At 37.4% G+C, this 14,105-nt stretch overlaps 1 protein-coding gene across 6 annotated transcripts in view; it reads right to left on the bottom strand.

Annotated features, from left to right (window-relative positions):
• COL4A5 (collagen type IV alpha 5 chain) overlaps positions 1 to 14,105 on the bottom strand; it is a 265,725-nt gene that overhangs the window by 91,841 nt on the left and 159,779 nt on the right. For all 6 annotated transcript variants that reach the window (XM_077988274.1, XM_028841868.2, XM_077988275.1 and 3 more), the window contains 8 exons: positions 12,395 to 12,487; positions 10,927 to 10,997; positions 10,428 to 10,619; positions 9,077 to 9,245; positions 6,489 to 6,581; positions 5,982 to 6,086; positions 4,908 to 5,005; positions 316 to 466 (listed from right to left, as the gene is read on the bottom strand). In XM_077988274.1, the coding sequence (XP_077844400.1) occupies positions 316 to 466; positions 4,908 to 5,005; positions 5,982 to 6,086; positions 6,489 to 6,581; positions 9,077 to 9,245; positions 10,428 to 10,619; positions 10,927 to 10,997; positions 12,395 to 12,487 (972 nt within the window). The remainder of the gene's footprint in view (positions 1 to 315; positions 467 to 4,907; positions 5,006 to 5,981; positions 6,087 to 6,488; positions 6,582 to 9,076; positions 9,246 to 10,427; positions 10,620 to 10,926; positions 10,998 to 12,394; positions 12,488 to 14,105) is intronic.

Raw genomic sequence — 14,105 nt, 5'->3', positions numbered from 1 at the left:
TTTGGTAGAGACAGGGTTTCACCATGTTGGCCAGGAAGGTCTTGAACTCCAGACCTCAGGTGATCCACCCATCTTGGCCTCCCAAAGTGCTGGGATTACAGGCGTGAGCCACCGCGCCCGGCCATGATTTTATTATCTATTCAATAAAATAAAAGACAAAAATAATCAATGAAGGATTGAAAAAAATGTGTAGCAGTAACAGAATGGTAGCATGGGGTTTCCAGTTAATTGGGCTTATCACCCATAAATTTTCCCAAAGGTGTCAATTTCTATAAAAGTTAAAAGCAAATTGAGATGCAGTGACAGCCTTCATACCTTTTGGTCCAGGGAGCCCATCTATGCCAGTGCGTCCTGGAGGACCTGGAGGTCCTGGGAAACCACGATCACCTTTTGGACCAAGTGTTCCTTTGAAACCTGGAAGTCCTGGTGGCCCAGGTGGCCCAGGTAATGCAAATCCTGGTTCACCCTTGAGCATATAGATGACAAAACACAACAAAAACTCCCGTGACTTTTCTGGTCCTTATTGTTTACCACAGAGAATTCAATGCCAAAAATACAAGACAGTACTTTTTTTTCCACGGGGGGAGAGGAGAAGATAATTAAACCAAAAGTAATTGGTATGTTGGAGAAAACATATGGAAGGATGGGAAACAGGGTTTAGTAAAACAAATTAGATGATTTGGACTGGATTCAGGATAAAAAAAAAAAAACTGAGAGAGCATGAGATTAAAGAACAGACTATCCTTGTAGGGAAATATGATTATAGGCTGAGTATTAGATAATACTAAACAATTATTTTTAATTTTACTAAGTACAATAACAACATTGTGGTTTTTGTATAAAATGTCAATTTATTTAGAGATGAATGCTGATGCATTTATAAGTGAAATGATACTGTGTTGAGATTTGGCTAAAATATTTGAGCAAAGTAAAAAGGAATAGATGAAGCAAATGTTATAAAATCATAATAATTTTGAATCTGGGTGATGGATATATGAAAGCTCTTTGTATTATTCATTTTACTTTTATTTTCATTTGAAAATGTTCATAATAAAAAGAACCAACCAATAGAGAAGTGGTTTTCTCAGGAGAACTGGTGTCATGGTTAACTGTTTTTCACATGAAAAATAAGTAATAATTACAAAACACAGGAGGTTTAAATCAATTACGCACAGATAAAATATATAGGAATAGTCACAATAATTACATACCACAGCAGTTTGCTGAAGGTTGACTGAGGAAAGCTTAACATTAGATAAGAAATAATAAAAGGAATGAAAAGTAACTCAAACAGTATTATTTATTAGTAGTATTACTAAGTCAATTGTAGTGATTTGCATTATGTATCTGTAATGGAATTGGGACAGAGGGCAACAGTATAGGAACGTCTGGAAATGATATTCAACACCATTTCAACCAATCATCACACAGGCATGAACAGAGGTGACATGGGATGATGACTCTATAGAGATGCACAGAGGGAGCTGACCATCGTACAGGCATACCTTGTGTGTTGTTTTGTTGTGCTGCGCAGACATTGCATTTTTTACAAATTGAAGGTATGTGGCAACCCTACATTGAGCAGGTCTATCAGTGCAATTTTTCCAATAGTATGTGCTCACTTTTTGTCTCTGTGTCACATTTTGGTAATTGTCACAATATTACAAACTTTTAAATTGTTATTATATCTGTTATGGTGATATGTGATCACTGATGTTACCATTATAATTGTTTTAGGATACCATAAACTGTGCCTGTATAAGATGGCGAACTTAATAAAAAAATGTTGTAAATATCTGACTGCTACACTGATCAGCCATTTCCCCCACATCTCTCTCCCTCTCCACAGATCTTTCTATTCCTTGAGACATAACAATATTGAAATTAAGCCAATTAATAACACAACAATGGCCTCTAAGTGTTCAACTGAAAGAAAGTCACACATCTCTCACTTTAAATAAAAAGCTGGAAATAATTAAGCTTAGTGAGGAAGGCATATCAAAAGCTAAGGTAGGTTGAAGGCTAGGTCTCTTGCACTAAACAGTTAGCCAAGTTGTGAATGTGAAGGAAAAGTTCTTTAAGGAAATTAAAAGTGCTACTCCAGTGAACACACGAATGAGAAGAAAGTAAAACAGCCCTATTGCTGATATGGAGAAAGTTTGAGTGATCTGGACAGAAGATCATACCAGCTATAACATTCCCTTAAGCAAAAACCTAATCCAGAGCAAGGCCCCAACTTCAATTATCTGAAGACTAGAGGTGAAGAAGCTGCAGAAGAATAGTTGGAAGCTAGCAGAAGTTGGTTTGTGAGGTTTAAGGGTAGAAGCTGTCTCCACATCATAAAAGTGCAAGGTGAAGCAGCAAGTGTTGACATAGAAGCTACAGCAAGTTATCCAGAAGATCTAGCTAAGATCATTGATGAAAGTGACTACACTAAACAACAGATTTTCTATGTTGATGAAACTGCCTTCTATTGGAATAAAATGCTCATAGGACTTTCATAGCTAGAGAAGATAAGTAAATTACTGGTTTCAAAGTTTCAAAGGGCAGGCTGACTCTATTTTTAGGGACTAATGCAGCTGGTGACTTTAAGTTGAAACCAATGCTCATGTACCATTCTAAAAATTCTAGGGCCCTACGAATTATGGTATATCTACTCTGCCTGTGCTCTATAAATGGAACAATAAAGCCTGGATGACAGCAGATGTATTTACAGCATAGTGTACTGGATATTTTAAGCCCACTATTGAGACCTACTCCTCAGAAGAAAAGATTCCTTTCAAAATTCTACTGCTCATTTACAATGCACCTAATCACCCAAGAGCTCTGATGGTGATGTGCAAAGAGATTAATGTTCTTTTCATGCCTGCTAACACCATACCCATTCTGCAGCCCATGGATCAAAGAGTAATTTTAATTTTCAAGTCTTATTATTTAAGAAATACATTGTGTAATGTATAGCTGTCATAAATAGTGATTCTTCTTATGGATCTGGCAAAACAAATTGAAAACCTTCTGAAAAGAATTTCATGCTAGATGTCATGAAGAATATTCAGGATTCATAAGAAGTGGTCAAAACATCAATATTAACAGGAGTTTGGAAGACATTAATTCTAACTCTCACAGATGACTTTGAGGGTTTCAAGACTTCAATGGAGGAAGTAACTGCAAAGGTGGTGGAAGTAGCAAGAGAACAAGAATTAGAAGTAGAGCCTGAAGATATGAATGAATTGCTGCAATCTTATAATAAAAGTAGAACAGATGAGCAGTTGCCTCTTATGAGCAAAAGTGATTTCTAGAGATGGAATCTACCCCTGGTGAAGATGCTGGGAACAGTGTTGAAATGACACTGAAGGACTTGGAATATTATATAAACTTAGTTGATAAAGCAGCAGCAGGGTTTGACAAGACTGATTCCAATTCTGAAAGAGGTTCTACTGTGGGTAAAATACTATCAAACAGCACCGTATGCTGCAGAGAAATCTTTTCTTAAAGGAAGAGTCAACTGATGTGGCAAACTTCATTGTTGTCTTATTTTTAAAAATTGCCACAGCCTTGGAGAGGATGTGGAGAAATAGGAACACTGTTGGTGGGACTGTAAACTAGTTCAACCATTGGGGAAGGCAGTGTGGCGATTCTTCAAGGATCTAGAACTAGAAATACCATTTGACCCAGCCATCCCATTACTGGGTATACCCAAGGGATTATAAATCATGCTGCTATAAAGACACATGCACACATATGTTTATTGCAGCACTATTCACAATAGCAAAGACTTGGAATCAACCCAAATGTCCATCAGTGACAGACTGGATTAAGAAAATGTGGCACATATAAACCATGGAATACTATGCAGCCATAAAAAAGGATGAGTTCATGTCCTTTGTAGGGACATGGATGCAGCTGGATACCATCATTCTCAGCAAACTATCACAAGAACAGAAAACCAAACACCGCATGTTCTCACTCATAGGTGGGAATTGAACAATGAGATCACTTGGACACAGGAAGGGGAACATCACACACCGGGGCCTATTGTGAGGAGCGGGGAGGGGGAAGGGATAGCATTAGGAGATATACCTAATGTAAATGATGAGTTAAGGGGTGCAACACACCAACATGGCACATGTATACATATGTAACAAACCTGCACATTGTGCACATGTACCCTAGAACTTAAAGTATAATTTAAAAAAATAAAATAAAATAAAACAGCATGGCAGGCAAAAAAAAAAAAAAAACAAAAAACAAAAAAAAAAACTAATTGTCTGTTTTCAACAAAATAGATTCTATTTTAATGGAAAAAAAAAATTGTCACAGCCACCCCAGCCTTCAGCAACCATCACCCTGATCAGTGGGCAGCCATCAATACTGAGTCAAAACCCTCCCCCAGCATAAAGATTATGACTTGCTGCAAGCTTAGATGATTGCTAAAATTTTTTAGCAATAAAGTATTTTTAATTAAGGTATGCATATTTTTTTAGACCTAATGCTACCGCACACTTTAAAAACTACAGTATAGTGTAAACATAACCTTTATATGTACTGGGAAACAAAAAAAATTGTGTGATGCACTTTATTTTGATATTCACTTTATTGTGGTGGTCTGGAACTAAATCTGCAATATCTCCAAGGTATGCCTGTATTCTCTAATTAAAGAACTGGGCACTCAAAAATAGGTACAGAAATTTGTTTTTTTTTTTTTCTCCAAATGTGACCTCTTGGACTATTAAACATGATTTGGGGTTAAATATTTTTTAAATGGAAATATAATAAGTTATTTTATCTATATATTTATAGTAAAGACTTGGGACTTGGGATGATATCTGAGTCAAAATAGAGACCTAGAAATAAGGAAGGTGGGAAAGATAAGAAAATGAGAAGGATTAAATAAAAATGTCCCAGACCTTTGGTCCTGGAAAGCCAGGTGGCCCAGGAAGGCCTTCTAGACCAATTCTTCCAGGTGTCCCAGGTGCTCCTGGAGGTCCTGGAATTCCAGGAAAGCCTGTAAAATGGTAAGTCATTTTTTAACCACCAAAGGAAAGACACTTTAAGAAAGATATTCAAATTCCCAAAGCCACATTCTAATCATGCTTAGTGACAACAGTAAGATGTTAAAAGCACAATGACATTCTACTACCTAAGATTAAGCCTTACAATCCCTCAATCACCTTACATTCCTTTTATTTTCACATAGAGCTAATGTATGTGGAACATATGCTTTTCTGAAGAAAATGAGGGCTATTATATAATAAGATAGAACTAAATTGTAAGGAATGAATTCCACACAAAAATGCCCAAGAACTTTTCTTCTGCTTATATCTGGATGCAGTATGACAAAGGGCCTACCATATAATTTTGGAAATGGACTAAAACTAACTGCAGATATTATAGATACATATACACATAAAATCAAACCCGATAACTTTTGAAAGCATTTTGTATAAATGAGTAAAGATATATTTAAGAACTGTCCTCAGACCACTGTGTCCTCTTGCCATTTGTGAGAATAAATTCTGTGAGGAATAAAGCAGAACTGAAGCATAAGCCCTAAAAAATTTCAATAAATCAAGAAAATATTATTTAGCATAAAATATTACTTGGCTATACATGTGCAATAAGTCTGTTTTCTGTTTAAAAAATCCATTAACTCAATAAATAACAAGTGCACACTATGTGTTAAGAACTGTTCTAAACCCTGAGAATACTATGGTGAACACAAAAGACAATTCCTGTAATTTCTAAGCTTATATATCACTTTTGCATATCTAAAATGTAGATATTTTCCTGTCTGGACTGTTTTAGATAAAGATAATGAACGAACTTACAATGAAAATACACTAAGATTTTTTATTTACATTGTTTATAGCACAGAGAAAAAAGGTACAATTAATATATTTTATTTGTTGAATGAATTTTATCAAAGAATAACATCATGCTAATCTTCTAAGCTACCCTGCCTGCTGCCCATTCCAACATACCTTTGGGACCAGGTGGTCCAGGAAGCCCAATTCCAGGGATACCTGGTTCTCCTTTGCTACCAGGTATCCCTGGCAAGCCTGGTTGCCCTGGGAGTCCAGGGTCACCTATGGAGAAAGAGCAGTTATGGAAAGGAAAACGTTCAAAGAAAGAAGCCGCCAGGGCTGGGTGCAGTGGCTCATGCCTATAATCCCAGCACTTTGGGAGGCCAAGGCAGGTGGGTCACCTGAGGTCAGGAGTTCGATACCAGCCTGGCCAACATGGAGAAACTCCGTCTCTACTAAAAATACAAAAATTAACTGGGTGTGGTGGTGGACGCCTGTAATCCCAGCCACTCGGGAGGCTGAGGCAGGGAGAATTGCTTGAACCCAGGAGTTGGAGGTTGCTGCAGCAAGCCGAGATCACCCCATTATACTCCAGCATGGGTGACAGAGCAAAACTGCGTCAAAAAAAAAAAAAAAAAAAAGCCATCAGTGTTGAAGATACTTTGAAATAAATTCCTCACATACCTGGAAGACCTACTTCACCATCTCTGCCTGGGTTACCAGGCAAGCCAGGCTTCCCTGGCTGGGTTATAGTCTGACCTGGATCCCCTTTAGGACCTGAAAGCAAGAGTAAATCAGTGGTAAATGAGAAGTATTTACTCGACTAAAGGTCTCTTTTTAACTAAAAACAAAAAAGAAAACTATCAGTAATGTTTTGAAAATGTAAACTAACAAAAATTCACAAGAAAAACAATCTTCTACTATATATTCAAGAAAGATATAAAACAGAAGGATAGAATTTCAAAAAGAAAAAGGATATGACAGCCTTAAGGACTTCCATGATTCAAGATGTATAATGGTTAATTTTAGGTTTCAACATGGCTAGATTAAGAGATACTGATATAGCTGGTAAAGCATTATTTCTAGTTATGTCTGTGAGGCTGTTTCCAAAAGAGACTGACATTTGAATCAGTGAAATGAATAAGGATGATCGACCCTCACCCAATGTGTGTGGGTACCATCCAATCAGCTGAGGGACCGGATACAACAAAAAAGGCAGAAAAAAAGGTGAATTCACTGCTCTCTCTCTTTTGAAACTGGTACACCCATCCTCTCCTACCCTTGGACATCACAACTACGGGTTCTCTGGCTTTCAGATTCTGGGACTTGCACTAGCAGCCACTCAGGTTCTCAGGCATTCAGACTAGGACTGAGCCAAGCTACTGGCTTCCCTAGTTCTTCAACTTACAGGTGACCTACTGTGGGACTTCCCAGCCTCCATAATCATGTAAGTCAATTCCCATAATAAATCACCTCTTATCTATCTATCTGTTTATCTATCTATCTATCTATCATACCCATCTGTCCATTTTAGAAAACCCTAAAACAGGGTGTTATCTATGTAAGTATTTTTAAAATGTAGGCCAAAAGAGCATTAAAAATCAAACTGTAGTAAACAAGGAAAATACTTCTTTTGGCTAATAGGTACATTTAGGTTTTACACGTGCAAAGTTCAAGTGTATCTACTTCTTATTAATGGAAACATGAACTTGAAATGGGCTCAAGAAAAAAAAAAAAAAAAGATTTCCTAAACATGACACAAAAAGCACTAACCATGAGAGAAAAGATTGATAATTTTGATGATGTAAAAGTTGTTTTCTGCTCATTGAAGACACCATACAGAGTAAAAATAGCAAGCCACAATAGGTAAAGATTTCTTTTCACAAAATACATAGGTAACTAAGAACTAATACACAGAATATATAAATAACTCTTCTAAATCAATAAAAAAAATCCAATATAAAATTGGTCAAAGTACTTGATTAGGCATTTCACAAAAGCAAATTCAAATGACCAATAAACACATGAAAAGGTGCTAAACTTTAATATAATCAGAGAAATGCAAAATATCACACTCAACAGATTGGCAAAAAGGTAAAAGTCTGACAATACAAAATGTTTCCAAGGATGTAAATCAACATAAAATGTTCAACACTGCTTGTGGTAGTTAAAAATTGGTACAATTGGTCTGGATATAGTTTGTAATTATCCACTCAAGTGGAAGATGCACTTATCCTATGCTTTGAAAATGCTAATCTTAAACACATAACCTAGCCCAGGTATTGGTAAGCATTTTGTGTAAAGGACCGGAGTAAATACTTTAGGCTTTGTGGACCATACGGTCTCTGTAGCAACTACTCAACTCTTCAGTTGTAGTGCAAAAACAACCACAGACAAAGGTGAATGGTTGGGGAAGTGTTCACATAAAACTTTTATTTATAACAGGTGGTAGGCTGGATGTGGTCCATTGACTGTAGTTCTGTAGTTTGCCAACTCTTGCCCTAGAGAAGTGTGAGCACATGAACACAAAGAGATATAGGGATCTATCTATCTACCTATCTATCTATATGACTGTACACAGAAGCATTATTCATAATAGATCCAAACTGTAAATAACCCAATTGACCATTAGCAATAGAATGGATCAATCAACTGTAAAACACACGCACACACACGCACACACACACACAAACATACGTATAATGAAATACTATATAGCAATAAAAATTAACATACTATATATAGCCACACAAAAAGTTAATATAGAAAACACCCTATGATTCCTTTAACATGAAGTTCAAAAAGAAACAAAATTAAAATACTCTGTTTAAAAATGCATACAGAGGTCACAAAATAGAGGGGTAATGGAAGAAAATTATGTAAAAGTCAAGACAGTAGAGGAAGAAGGGACTTGTGATTAGGAAATGACAGGGAGAGAAGGTTAGGGGTTTCTAGGATGCTGGTAACATTATATTTTTTGATGTGTGTGGTAGTTACCTGTGTGTTTCTGCTATAATTATTTATTAAACTTTGCATTATGTATCATGTACTTAAAAGAACAAAATTAACAGTAACAATGAAACAGTCAGAGAAGATTTAAAGAGAAACCCCCTTACAAAAAACATTGTGATCCCTTGCTAAGATGCTCTGAAGAGTTCAAATATAAATGGCCAGGGAATCACACTTCTTGGGAAAGGAAGCCATGAGTAGCCAAAACATAATAAATTTCTGTTTTTAAGCACCAAATTTAACACAAAACACAGTAGACTTACCTGGTATTCCTGGCTGGCCTGGATTTCCTGCCACACCTTGTATGCCTTTTTCACCTACTGGGCCTGGAGGGCCAAAACCAGGAGGACCCATAGGCCCTATATTCCCTGGGAGGCCTGGTAAACCTGGGTTCCCAGGGGGACCTCTTTCACCCTTAAAAGTAATTCCACCCTAAAAAGGGAAAAGTTTAATACAGAAACATATAGATACAACAACTATCTGTAGGTTGGTACTGAATACAACTGGGGAAAGGCTATAGCCATAAATAGTTCTTCTTAAAAGCTATACAAATGAGTGGTATTATGGGATGGTATATGTGATCATTCCACTTACTCATTCCTCCAACAAATATTTTTGGGCTCCTACTATGTGTCAAGTGCTGGTCATACAACAGAAAACCAAAAATACAAAAAAACTCTGGCTTTATGCAGCTTACATTTTAGAGTAAGTCAGAAGGGTTATAGTCTAGATAACATTATAAAATATCACTTCCTACCTAAATATCCTGGACTGTGTGCTATGTACAAAATAAGATTGTTCATTTATGTTAAATCTTTCAGTTCTGTGGCACATTGAACATGGTTATCTACTTGTACTGATCTCTAAGCTTACTATATATATATGTGTGTGTGTATATATATATATATAGAGAGAGAGAGAGAGAGAGAGACAGAGAGAGGGAGAGAGAAACAAGTTAAATTGCTGGTTATGAGGTTTATTTATTTATTTATTGTGATGGAGTTTTGCTCTTGTTGTCCAGGCTGGAGTGCAGTGGTGCAATCTAGGCTCACTGCAACCTCTGCTTCCCGGGTTCAAGTGATTCTCCTGCCTCAGCCTCCCGAGTAGTTGGGAGTACAGGTGCCCAACACCATGCCCGGCTAATTTTTGTGTTTTTAGTAGAGACGGGGTTTCACCATGTTGGCCAGGCTGGTCTCGAACTCCTGACCTCAGGTGATCCACCCACCTCGGCCACGCAAAGTGCTGGGATTACAGGCGTGAGCCACCATACCCAGTCATGAGGTTTAAATAAACCCAGGGAAAGATATGTGGGGGTTAAGAGATGGGGAACCTTATACTGTCTCATAAACATCTTAACCTCTTGCCCACCTATTCATAGAAAATATTATTCAATATTAAAGGGTTAAGAAAAATAAGTTTACAAAACAAGTGAAAGAAAAGAGTAGTGAAGAAACCCTACAGTCAGTAACAATGTGCCATTACTGTATGGTCACACTGTTTTAAGCATTGATTGGGTGTTTATCTCAGCATCAGGCCCATCCTTTAAATTAACTTAGAAAACATTTCTAAGTGAAAATTTAACATCACAAAACGAAAAACATCAAACCAACTCACAGGCTCTCCTTTCGGGCCAGGAAGCCCTGGCAATCCATCCTGTCCAGGAGTGCCAGGTAAACCAGGAAGCCCTGGAGCTCCAGGGGAACCCAACTCTCCTTTGTCACCCTTCATTCCTGGAAAAGTGAGGATATCACCAGGTTCACCTTTAGATCCAGGAAAGCCTGGAGCACCTGGAGCTCCTGGAATGCCCTGAAGTGGGTAAGGAAAAAAAGAGAAAGAGTGGAAAAAGAAGAAAGAGAAAAAGAAAATCAGTTTCTTTTTTTCTAACATTTTCTTCTCTCCAGTTTACCCCTTCAACCCACCCAATAACATTTAATGTACAAAGGGCTGAATCAAGTGAGGCATATGAGTCAGGAATAGTCAAGGAATCAAACAAAGTACAACTTAATAGAAAAATGAAATTATATACGTGTGTATGTATATGAATAATTGAAAATCAATGTGTAAAATGCCTTCCTTCTACTTCTTTTTGTTTTATAATATACTCAAAACTTACTGGTAATCCTTTGGAACCAGTTGCACCAGCTTGTCCTTTTTCACCTTTCTGTCCAGGGAAACCAAGGGATCCTAACACACACACACACAAACACACACACACACACATATAATAATGTAAGCTTTGAGCTTGAACTCCTGACAAAGCTCATACAGAAATCATCAAGTCAGAAAGTCAAGTTTTTAAAATAAGAATCCCATTCAATTCCATTTAAGTCACATTTGTATTTTCCTTTTATGTTCTCAAAATGAGATAATCATCCTTTTTAAAATAAATTTAACATTTCATGTTACATACAATATTGTATCCTAAGAAACTTCCAACTCCAAAGCAGTCCTTCTCAGACCTTGCAACTAGCAAATACTATGCACAACGTTTCCTGGGTTCCTATGATGTTTTCATTTGCCAAAGGGAGAAAAAGATTATGAAAAGGTCTGAATATCTTTGTTCTGACTTATGCAGTTTTCGTAGATCCTTACCAGTCCTTTCTTTGGTTTGTCATTCCCTGAAATTTGGTTTATGAGAAACATTTGCAGCCCAAAGACTAGAGGAAACATTACTAAAGCAGTGGTTCTCCAAATGGATTCCTGGACCAGTGGCATCATCACCACCTGGCTACTAATTAGAAATGCTAATTCTTGAGCCTTCATCCAGGTCTACTGAATCAGAAACTTTGAGAGTGAGGCTCAGCAGTCTGGGCTTCAAAAAGCCCTCCAGGTGATGCACTCTCAAGTTTGAGAACCATGAGACTAGAGGTACAAGGCTAGATTACTAACGTCCAATAATGTCTACAAGATTTGTTGAAAGTATTCCCAAACTCCAAATGAATTGGTGTCCTTCATAGACTCACTAGACAGAAAGGTAAGAGATCTGGTCTCTATTCCCAGCCCTGACTCAACATAAAATGTAATTTCAAGAGAATACTGGGATATCCTAAGGGGCAGTTAAATGAAACAGTTGAGGGTCTGACAGATATCACATACAGTTTTGACTGGAAAGGGGGATAGATGAGTTATATATAGAGAGAGGAATACTGGCAGTTGATTGTCAAACTCCGATAGAACCCCTATTCCTGAACGACAACATGTGATACATCCCCAATGACTGGAATCTCTGCCACTGGAAACTATATTCAGAGGCTAGGTATTATGAACTTTTCTCCCAGTATTCTGGAAAAAAGAAGTCTGACTCTGTATAAGTGATTTTCTTCTTCATATGGAAAATGGGGAAGATATATTTCCCGAAATTATATTGTCAAAATGCTTTAATAGAAAATGTTGGTAGCTTCAGGTATTAGAAACAAGAGCATAATTAATTTGATAACAAATAGAGGCATTTCATACTTAATTATTTATAGATATGAGTGACTAGCTATAAAAATGAGAAACGGTAACATTCTAAAAGTATAAGCTCTACAAAATTTAGCCAAAAAATATTTAGAAGGTTGCCCTGAGGCAGAATGGTTTACCTGGAGGACCTGGGAGACCTGGCAAACCAGGTTGACCTGGAGGCCCTGAAATACCAGTTCCAATGCAGTTGAAGCAAGTGTCACCTTTGTCACCTAGTGAAATCATAATAACAAACAAATGTTACTGAAAGGGGTACATATACCTTCAATAGATTGGTTCTAAAAATGTCAGCACTAAGGGACAGCATTTCCACTTAATGGTGTGATTGGAGAAGCCTATATCCTGAATCAATTTATGACAAATAAATTGCTGAGTGCTTACTGTGTGCCAAGAACTGTTCCAGATGCTTATGTTACACTGGTGAGCAAAAGATAAAAGTCATGGATAAAAATTCAGGTCTACATGCCTCACATTCTACCAGGGGAAAGGGATAATAATCAATAAAAGAAATGAATTATCAAAATGTATATATGAAATATTTTAATATAATATTAAGTATAGGCAGGGTGTAGTGGCTTATGCCTGTAACCCCAGCACTTTGGGAGGCTGAGGCAGGCAGATAGCTTGAGGTCAGGAGTTCGAGACCAGCCTGGCCAACATGGCGAAACCCCATCTCTACAGAAAAAATAAAAACATTAGCCAGGCATGGTGGTGCATGCCTGTACTCGCCAGGTACCCAGGAGGTTGAGGTGGGAGGATTGCTTGAGACTTAGGAGATCAAGGCTGCAGTGAGCTGTGATTGCACCACTGCACTCCAGATTGGGTGACAGAGCAAGACCCTTTCTAAAAAAAAATTAAATATATATTAAATATTTAATATGCTTTAAAAGATATTATTTTTATAGGAAAAAACAGAACTACATAAGTGGTATTGAGTATGCCAGGGAAGGGTGGGGGATTGCAATTTTAAATAGGGTAGTCAGGATAGACTTGATTGAGAAGTTGATATATGATAAAACTATACTCAGGGAAGGGTGGGGGTTGCAATTTTAAATAGGGTAGTCAGGATAGACTTGATTGAGAAGTTGATATGTGATAAAACTTAAAGGACATGACATGTGCATAAGAGTGTAGAACATTCCAAGCAGAAAGAATAGCCATGTTTGGTATATACGAGGAACAGCAAGCCGACCAGATTGCTAGAGCAGAATGAGGGAGGGGAACAAGGTCAGAAAGTTGACAGTTTACAACAAATGGCATATAGGCATATAAGAAACATAAAGGCTGTGGTTTTTACTGTGAGTGAAATGAGAATCTAGTAGAAATTTTTTTTTAAAAAAGCAACTTGTTATAACTTAAGTTTTTAAGGGATGACTCTAGCTGCTATGTTAATAGCCTCTAAAGGCAATGATGGAAACAGGGTAACCACTTAAGTGGCTACTGTCGCAACGATCTAGGAGAGAGATGGTGGTAGCTCATCCCAGAGTGACTGCAATGAAAATGATGAGAACCGGTTAGATTATAGACATATCTGAAAGTAGAGCCAATGGGATGGTCTCATGGATCATATATGAAATACAAAAGAAGAGGGGAATCAAGGATGACTCCAAGGTTCTCAGCATGAGCAACTAGAAGACTAAAGTGGCCTGCTTTTTAAGTAAGAAGCATAAGATGTGAGTGGAGCAACTATGGGGAGGAGGTGGCAGAAATCAAGACTTCAGTTTGATCAGGATGTCAAATTCAAAATGTTGACTAGGCAAATGGATACACAAATCTAGAGGAAAACAGTTATATCTGGATAGGAGGCATAAATTTGGAAGTCCTGGGCAA

Source organism: Macaca mulatta, chromosome X (assembly GCF_049350105.2).
Source record: "Macaca mulatta isolate MMU2019108-1 chromosome X, T2T-MMU8v2.0, whole genome shotgun sequence".
Taxonomy (NCBI): Eukaryota; Metazoa; Chordata; class Mammalia; order Primates; family Cercopithecidae; genus Macaca; species Macaca mulatta.
The sequence above is the reverse complement of the archived record's forward strand: the minus strand, read 5'-3'. Positions and strand labels throughout refer to the sequence as shown.